The sequence below is a fragment of the Carassius carassius genome, chromosome 36, assembly GCF_963082965.1.
Source record: "Carassius carassius chromosome 36, fCarCar2.1, whole genome shotgun sequence".
Lineage (NCBI taxonomy): Eukaryota > Metazoa > Chordata > Actinopteri > Cypriniformes > Cyprinidae > Carassius > Carassius carassius.
The window spans coordinates 9,905,541-9,915,200 of record NC_081790.1 but is presented as its reverse complement, the minus strand read 5'-3'; the positions used below and the strand labels follow the sequence as shown (position 1 = coordinate 9,915,200).

Below are 9,660 nucleotides of genomic sequence, written 5' to 3'. Positions count from 1 at the left end.
GACATATGGCGTAAATATGGTCAGAAGTGAGCAACAGTCATACTTTATAAATACAGTGAATTGTGACGGGAGTAAGACTAATGTATGAAAGTTTGAGAGAATCCTGCAGTTAGGCCCTGAGTTGTTTTTCTGAAGGGTGGAAGGATGCAGCGCTCTGTAATGCGGTTTTCGCGTGACTCAGGTGGTGAGCACAGACGCTAATAAACAATTTATATTTAAAAAGTATTTTCCCCCCTAAACAAACATTAATAAATAAATTATATATAAGCTTGACGAAGAAGATACGATTAAAATCTAAATATAGGCTTATAAACTATTTATTTACGTTTAAAAAGTACTAAATAAATAATGAAATAATGAAATTTGTAAAACCCGTTACCTAAGATTAGCAGCTGTGTCATCATGTATGTCATCATGTAATCACATGAGGGTGTGATCACACATTTTTAAATAGAAGAAAACTGGTAATCATTCACAGCCTCATCCATCATCTCCTTACATTATACTTATTATCCCTTATCTCGTTGTTCAGTAATGTTTAATTGTGTTCGCTGATCTCTGCCTTTGCTTACAAAAAAATTGCATGAATATAAGAAGTGAAAAATAATTTCTGCGCAACTGACATGCAATGGTTTAAAAGTCCTGTTTTTAGTGGAGACTGGTGTCCCTCTAGTGGTTCATCATGGTCATAGACTTCTATTTATTGACATCAGCCAATTCTTGCCTCAAAATTCTTGCTACAATTTAGCAGAACTCCTTAATCCTTAAGTGTTTGCAACACTCACATTAGTGTTTTCCATGCCTTAAACTAAATATAAATTAGATGTGTTTCATTGGCAGCTAGCTGAAATAAAATCAGTTATTTTAATTCTTCAGTTGTTTTATATTTATTTTATTTCAAGAAACAAATGTTCTTATGGTTTTAGTTAAGTAGGCCTATAATAACATGGTTGCGTAAACTATATTAAATTTGAGATTACAAGCTGTCGTTTTAAAGCATTCCATAGTATTCCATTCCATATTATTTAAAAAAGCGTACGTAGCAGAGGATGGTTTCGATCCATCGACCTCTGGGTTATGGGCCCAGCACGCTTCCGCTGCGCCACTCTGCTCACTGAGATATACATTAAAATCCTGATATATAACTCCTCACTATCATAGACTGTGGTTTTCAATCAAACAGTCTGTCAAAATAGCGAGCATAATTTTATTTATTTTATGCAAGTTATGGCTTTCAGCATAAGTTATATACTTTTACACATCCAAAAAAGATAAAGGAAAGCTAGTTAAAGAAAAGAAAGACCGCAACACACACAAAAAGATAATTATATTTTGAAGAGTCACCTAAAGATGCGACGCAATTCACCACCAATCCACACGGGGGCGTGAATACATTAATCGATTCCATATTTCGCGCGCACAAGGCAATAAAAACTGACCTCCGGTCATCTTTAAATGAACAATGTTGAATGGAGCAAAAACGAACCATGATCACAGACACTCAATAAATGAACACCTAAGACTCTTCTAGCGCTTTTTTTTTTTTTTTTACAAACAATGCGGTAATAATCTAGTTGTACTTTTAATAATCAAAGATCATAAAAACGCCTGAAGGCTGCCACCAAAACACAACTGTGCAAATAAAAGCAGGCAAACATTCGGAGATACCAACATTACAGGTTTGGTGTGTATTTTGAGGGGTACGTTCAAGCAAAGTTTGCTGCTGGTTTATTGGTTTTATGTTTTAAGCCCGCTAGCTGTTTTTCAGCAGACAAGTCAACAGATGACCATTAAAAAAGATAATAAATTGCTAAACTGACAGAAGATAATTATTATTTTTTTCCTTTTTTGTATTTTTATGCGATATATCTCCAACTTTTAACACGTTCTGTTATCCAGTTAACTTTCTGAATGTCCCGTGGCAGCTGTAGAGATGTAGGCTAAAATAAAATGGAAAAAAAAATAGACTTAAAATAGCTAGCCTATAAAAATGCAAACGAATAATTTAAAACAATATCTAGCATTTGTTAAAATATCTTAAATATGTTGTTAAATCATTATGGGGAAGAGTGCCCACCACAGCAGGATGTTTAAGTTTGCGTTTAGTAGGCAAATGTCGCACCTGCTCTGTCTGTAATTGGTTGAAAGCTCAGTCAGATTCCACCGCAGAATTATCGGATTGAAAATCAGGGAGGGGAGCTGAAAAAACTCAACGCAACCAACTCACAGCGATGCAGTGCTTAAGTTTCTAAACATCACAACGGATTTCCCTGCGCCTTTCAACGCGAAGTTTGCCACTCAAACAATCAAAGGACTTTAAACATTAAGTTTTCAAAAAAAAAAAAATTTCAGGTGAGATATTTTGATATAGCCTAGCCTTAGGCTATAATACATTTTCAATTATTTAAAAAAATATTATTATCATTACTTTTATCTTTGTATTTAAATAATTATTTATTATTATTAACCAGTAATTTGGTATATTTAGGCTAATTTAACATGTTATAAAAATCTGTCTCAAACCAAAGTTTGACTGAAACTTTCAAAACAACAACACTAAATATTGTAGGCTACCCTGTAATAACTGCAAAGGTTTCATTATTTAGACAGAGAAAGGAAAATAATCTCAAAGGATTGCTTTGAGTTTCGTTTTTGTTGTTTTTATATGATATAGAAATGACTATCATACTTTTTATTTTTTTTATTTTATTTTTTTTAGTTTCGTTATTCTATAAGTTTGGAATAGCTGATAGTTTTTGGTGATCATAAAAAACATGGAAATGAAAGTATCAGTAAACAAACCTCATTTTACAGAATCATCATGCCACGATCATTTTTGGTGAAAAGTAAAAAGTCTCATAACGTGCACCGACCCATCGACACCGAGCAAAGTGAACAGAAACTCCCGGATCCAACACCCAAAACAAGTAAGTGCCATTGTTATATTTTAGTATTAAATATTAAATAATAAATAAAACTAATAAAATAATAAAATACTCGATTTATATATGTATATGTTGCATTATAATAGTTTAACATTAAAAAAATCTATTAATCTTGACCTCCAAATTCACCTGTTTGACATGTGGTGTTTATGAGATGAACAATCCACAGTGATATATAATGAAAATGTTCCTGGTTTTTGTATGTTTTATACTCATTTACATAATTATGCATCTGTAATCCTCCTATAAATAAATGATTTGTCTAGAGAGAGTGCTGAAAGGAAGTGCTGAGCACCTGTCAGATTGATGTTTTCCACAGGCTGACTGTTATAATATTATAGGGCTGTGCCTAAACCTTTGACAATGGCTTACTTAGGACAGCAGTGTGGGCCTAATGTGCTGTTTACTAAGGCAGCTCAATAGGTTGTATTCCATGGAAGTCCGTAAGCTGTTGAGCAGTTAGGCTGGATGGTACGAATATGCAAACTAGCCCTATTCAAACAAGAGAGCAGTATATAGTGGCTGGATATATAACTGCTCTTTATAGGGTTCATTTGGAGAAAATGTAATTGTGTAATAAAGTGTGAGGAACAATCTCAGATCTATCTGTTTGATGCTGAAGAGTGTGTTATTTTATTCAAATGTATTTAATTTTAATAGTTGTTGAGCTCCATTGTACCACATGCATTTTTCAATCTTGTGATGTAATATTTTTTAGTCCCAGCGCTGGTCCCTTTGGAACCAAAGGAATGTAATTCCCCAGAGCGGCCCAAGGTAGATTCAGTCACTCGGCCGTCCCACAGAGACCCGTATGACTTCATCAAGTGTGAGCAAGAGCCCGACTGTCCAATACCATCTCTACCTGAGCTGCCTATCACAACCAGACGGCCGTTTTACTTATCTGGTGAGAGTCTGAGCACTGGCATAAATATCTGAATGTGTAAATCTTGTTCATGCAACATCTCTAGGGCACATTTAGACACAATAACAATAATAATCTTAATGTTTCCTCTCTACCTCCAACAGAGCCTCAGCTGGCAGAGTTCCCTCCCTACTACAAGAGCTCTTATACCTGGGATCATGTTCCTGCAACATATGACTTCAGGCAGATGGGCTTCTCTCCATCGCTCCTGCAGCATGCCAGCAGCCTGTACGGAGCTCATCTGAAGCAGAGCTCTGACCCTCAACAACCACTGGACTGCAGCACACACTACTCACCCACGTCTAACACCTACCACTGCATTACCTGTGATAAGGTTAATATATATCTTTAATTATCTATCAAAACATAACATATTCATATTTAGGTATAATTCTTATTTTATGTTAATGATTCTTTTTATGTTATATTTTATTAATTTATTTTTATATTATTAATTTATATTAGTTTTTATTCATATAAATGTATAATATTAATTAATATTTTTAGTAGTAATAATTATTATTTTGAGGAAAATATTATTGAATTCAATTCAATTTGATTGTTACCAAATAAATGAACTATTTCATTTATTAAAAAAAGAAGAAATTTTTCATATAAATATATATATATATATATATGTGTGTGTGTGTGTGTGCATGATTTCTTAATAATAAAAAAACATTAAATTACATTTTAATTAGAATTATAAGAAAAATATATAATGTATAATAGAATAAAAAGCAAATGATTGAATTCAATTAAATTGTATAGCTTTCTTGTTTCCCAAACAATATCTGTTTATAAATAGTAACATAAATGTAGTCTCAGCAACAAATAAATTATACATATATACAGACAGACACACACACCCATATATATATTAATATTCTTTTTTTTATCAGATTAATTAAAATAATCATTTATTTATAAATACAATTTGATCTGTATTTACAATTTATTTGGTAATTAAAAAATCGAAATAAAAAATGTTAATATAAATATAATATAAATGTTATATTATACATAAATAATATTTCTATATATGTGATAATAAATCATTTTTTTGTCCTCTTCTCCAGGTGTTTTCCACTCCTCATGGGCTGGAGGTACACGTCAGACGTTCTCACAGTGGCACACGTCCCTTTGGATGCAGCATCTGCAGAAAGAGCTTTGGCCACGCAGTCAGCTTAGAGCAACACATGAACGTCCACTCTCAGGTACGAACAAACCATGCTTCGCCAGTTAGCCACTGCATCATCACACAATATCTTCCCTAGCTGGCATATGGAATATCAAAGAAATTCATTTTGTTGTTGTTTTGTGTTTAAAGGAAAGAAGTTTTGAGTGCAAGATGTGTGGAAAGACCTTCAAGCGCTCCTCAACGCTGTCCACTCACCTGCTGATCCACTCGGACACACGGCCGTACCCCTGTCAGTACTGCGGCAAGAGATTCCACCAGAAATCTGATATGAAGAAACACACCTACATCCACACAGGTGAGACGCCATGGTGTGTGACTGTGTGTTTGTTATGTCGGGGTTGAAGAGATCTGTGGCAGTGATAAAAAGCACATGCGGTTAATGCCACCTCAATAACAGTTTCCCCCAAAACCCTCCCCATATTATTTGGAAATACCTGTTTATCGCTTTACTCTCATTCCATGTAAATCATTAAAACTGCATATGGAGAACAGATATATTCGCCTTCTGCTGAAGTTGGCTTTCTAGGGTGTGTTTCCAAGAGCGGCACAGCTACAGAAAAATCAAGAAAAGAAGATTAAACAAATGCTGTCTTGATTTGCATAGCTGGTCTTCCTGCTTTCCTGATGCCTCTTGGAAAGTTTGCTTTGCATGTAGCAGACTGCCACTCCTGTGTTGGAAAACAGAACAAATCTGGGTGGCACGCAAATCCAAGCCGGCTTTAAAGCAAAGATTCTCCAGTGTTTTTATACAGATTAGAATGGGTTTCAGTTGACATTTTTTTTAAATGTTATGTTTGTTTACAGGTGAGAAACCTCACAAATGCCAGGTGTGTGGCAAGGCCTTCAGCCAGAGCTCTAACCTCATCACACACAGCCGCAAACACACGGGATTCAAGCCGTTCGGCTGCGAGATCTGTTCCAAAGGCTTCCAGAGGAAGGTAGATCTTCGCAGACACCACGAGAGCCAGCACAGCCTTAAATAACGGAGGTTGCATATGGAAATGAAGACCACCGATGGCTGGCAAAAAGACTGTTGCTGTTCAGAGGAATGTGTTTAGACTCATAAAGGGATCATCATTTACTCACCCTCATGTTGTTCCAAACAGCTTAGTTATTATCAACTTAAAACTAAAAGTAGCAATAAAAATAAAGTTTGGTAATTGGAATAAATCTGGAATTAAATAAATATTGGATGAAAAGCTTTAAAGAACTAAATACAATTACATAAATTATGTAATTGCAAAGATTAGCAAAGTTGGCAAATGAAGTTAAGTACTAAACTCAAAACTAAAACCTAAATAAAAATAAATGAATGCTATATAAAAAAAAGCTACAGAATATAAAAGTGACTTCAGTATATTTGTAAAAAATACTATATAATATAAAACAAATAATATAGAATACACTGACATTGAGACATTGTTAAAATATCAGCTTTTGTGCTTCTTCAGAAGAACCAAAGTCATACAGGTTTGGATCAACTTGAGGGGAGTCAATTATTGAATTCAAAATACATTTCTTTATTCTACACAAAAAAGTCCATCAAATGTCCTTTTAAATATCAAATCATAATCATATGTCCAAACATATGTCTTTCATTTCTAACCTTGCTTTTTAATGCAGTGAAATGATTGCATGTAAGCGTTTAGATTGATCGTTGATATTGTGTTATTTATAGAAGCTCTTATCTCACAATAAATACTCCCCTTTGAAATTGGTGCTTGATCAATAATTCATAAAAGTCGATTTTTAAATCCAAAAAAGAGATGGGGGAGGAGTGCACATACTGTAAATGTGTAAAAAAAAAATCAGTCCTGGTACAGTGAAAAATGAGAAGAGTCAGCAAACACGGCTTTGCTGTGTTTGTCTTCTTGTGTCTCCGCCCTGTCGAGGATCCGGATACACAGTTCCGTTGGCCTTGCTCATGGTTCTGCACACTGCTGGAGGCTGTGTGAAATCTCTGGTGTGACTAGAGATAAAGCTTCATTCAAATAGCTACCTGGAACTCTACATGCAAATCTCCTGCCTGGCAGGTTTGTAAACTTCACGCGACTGAATGAACGGACCTTCTGGGCCTGAGCTTGGCGGAGAAAGGCAAAGCAGCGAAACAAAGAAATGTATATTTATGAATGCAATGATTCCTGTGATTAAACTTTGACCAACTGGGACTCCTTAGTCTTAGTTGTGCAAACATTTTGACTAAGAAAACTCAGAGATTTACTGACGTCTGCTTCTCAGGTCACTCCCATCAGCGGAGATCAAGCTGCTTTGCCAAACAAATTCTCACTGACACAGCTTTGCGCACACCGCCCCTTTCAAACAAAACAGACAGTTAGGAAAATCCAATCAGTCTAAACTGTACTGTATCATACAACACACATTGCACACCTCACATGTGGTTCCCTCAGAATGCTGGTAGTAGCGGGCTTATCACAAAAAAGGGTCAGGACTGGTAAGTGCGGTTATTCAGCGAAGAGGAACTTACTGAGAAAAAAGCTGAAGAAAGTTGGACAGAAATCTCATCACTTCCACTGCTGACCCGTTCCCCATCTGCGCCCTGCACACCTGTCAAAAAAGTTCGGAACAGAAATCAGTGTTCACATCAGGGTGGAAACAGACAGTGCATCTCTAGTAACAGTTGGTAAACAAATCTGTGGTGCCCATGCAAATGATTCTTTTTATTACCTCAGCAACGGGGTCTGAGTCATGCTGAGGACAGTTACAGCCACATCCTGGAACGAGACAGTAAATCCAACAGCAAATCACAATCTTGCTCAGGGAGCCAGTGGATCTCAGATTTGGATGACAGACAATGTATGAGCAAACAGTATTTTAGGACTAAGACGAGGGTGGGGTGATGTGTAGTCTTGAAGGGAAAGAGGGGAAATGAAGGGGCACACGCACACCTGAGTTCCACTTCCTCTTTTTCAGGTGCGTGAGTTGATTTTGCATGATTTTGTAAATCAGAAAACTGTTTGTCCACCATTCACGCAACACTAATTTCTGCTTATGAAAATTAAACTGGTTTTAAAAGTTCCTGTGTAACTGCATATGCCATTCATCAAAAGTGTGGAGACACACCTACTTATTATTTCAATACGGCTGAATATTTTTGACCCAATACTACAGCAAATTCAGTAATATTGTAAAACATTATTACACAATTAAGAATAGCCAGTTAATGTGACCTCTTATATGTCAAAAGATCAAGGGAATTTTGGTTTCACAGTTCATGACCCCTTTAACAATCATTTGTTCATGCACTATGTATGTTTTACAAAGTTTTAACTCACTAATAAGTCAAGGTTTCTTGATATTATTTTGTGATACATTGTCTTTTGATTTGATCAAATAAGAGTAAGATACAAGCAGCAAACTTCCAGTCACAACTTGGATAAAATTTGATGTTTTTAAAACGGCGCTGTAGAAGCATGACAGCTATTGACCAATCAGAAGTCAGGATCAGAACTATCCGTTTTTAATTTGCTCTTACAGTAAACATCCACTGGCTTCATTTGCCTCATTAATCAACTTATGCATTTCAAAAACTTAATTTTAAAACACATTTTTTTTGTGTGTGTGTGAAGGAATTCATACATAAGCACAAAATAACTCTGTCTACAAAACTTTTGTCAAGCCTTTTACACAATCTTCACATCAAATGTTTTTTAAGATCACCAGAAACAAATTCAGTTAAGCATGTCTGAAGTTCAATTTGAATCTTTCAATATATTCCAACGAATCATACACACCATATGTTAAATTCAGTCAGCTTTGGCAGCTGTGTTGTATTTGTAGAATTAATAGTGAGGAACAATAAAGAGATGTGCTTTCAGATATTTGGACAAACCATTATCATAAAATCTTTAAGCGGGTCTGGTGCCAGAAGCTGTTAAACCCTGCAGGCGAAAGGAGAAATTTGACCTTTAGTGTACATCAGTCCACACATATGAACAATGGTAACACATCCACTGAACCAATGCATCAACATAACATGACACCAATACCACACAAACACATATATATCATATATATATGAACAAAAAAGAGGTCAGAACATCTTTTAAGATTACAAAAGCAGAGTGGCAGAGCAAAAGGGAGAAAACAGGGAGGGATAAAGAAAAAGGATAGAAGGAGAGAGATTTGCTTAACAAATGAGCAGATATGCAAAACACTCTGACTGGCTTGCCTGAGGCAAAGTAGCAGGCGACTGTGTGAGCCAAAGCAGAGACCTTATCACAGAAAGGACTATCAAAAAAAATGAAAATGATCACATTGGAAAAATAGACTTGAGCTTTCTATTAAACCGGTTGATTGTGCACCAGAGCATGAAGAAATGACCAGAAAAAGCTCCTAAACAGCACTACAAAAGGTTTTTAAACACTGTAAGAATATACATAAAACAAACAGAGAAATCAAATCATGCAGAGAAATGTGTTTACTTTAAAACACGCTTGGTCGAGTCTCTCATCTCGTTACAGAAGCAAAACATAATATTTAAGTCTTGCAACAGTATATTGAAATCATGTGCCTAAGAGTATATTTACAAGTTATAATTTTTTGGTTGCATATGCAGTCAAGCATAAAAACAC

At 35.4% G+C, this 9,660-nt stretch overlaps 1 protein-coding gene across 3 annotated transcripts; it reads left to right on the top strand.

Annotated features, from left to right (window-relative positions):
- Positions 1-7: 7 nt before the first annotated feature.
- On the top strand, positions 8-6,319 carry gfi1b (growth factor independent 1B transcription repressor). 3 transcript variants are annotated; one of them, XM_059526171.1, is made up of 7 exons: positions 8-26; positions 2,815-2,927; positions 3,664-3,849; positions 3,972-4,201; positions 4,947-5,084; positions 5,198-5,363; positions 5,873-6,319. In XM_059526171.1, the coding sequence occupies exons 2-7, from the start codon at positions 2,822-2,824 to the stop codon at positions 6,049-6,051; spliced, it is 1,005 nt and encodes a 334-aa protein (XP_059382154.1). In that variant the 5' UTR covers positions 8-26; positions 2,815-2,821; the 3' UTR covers positions 6,052-6,319. The 3 variants fall into 3 exon arrangements, with proteins under 3 accessions (XP_059382154.1, XP_059382156.1, XP_059382155.1); XM_059526173.1 differs by lacking the exon at positions 8-26 and adding an exon at positions 1,991-2,327 and having other exon boundaries at positions 2,788-2,927; XM_059526172.1 differs by lacking the exon at positions 8-26 and adding an exon at positions 1,992-2,352.
- The last annotated feature ends 3,341 nt before the right edge of the window (positions 6,320-9,660 follow it).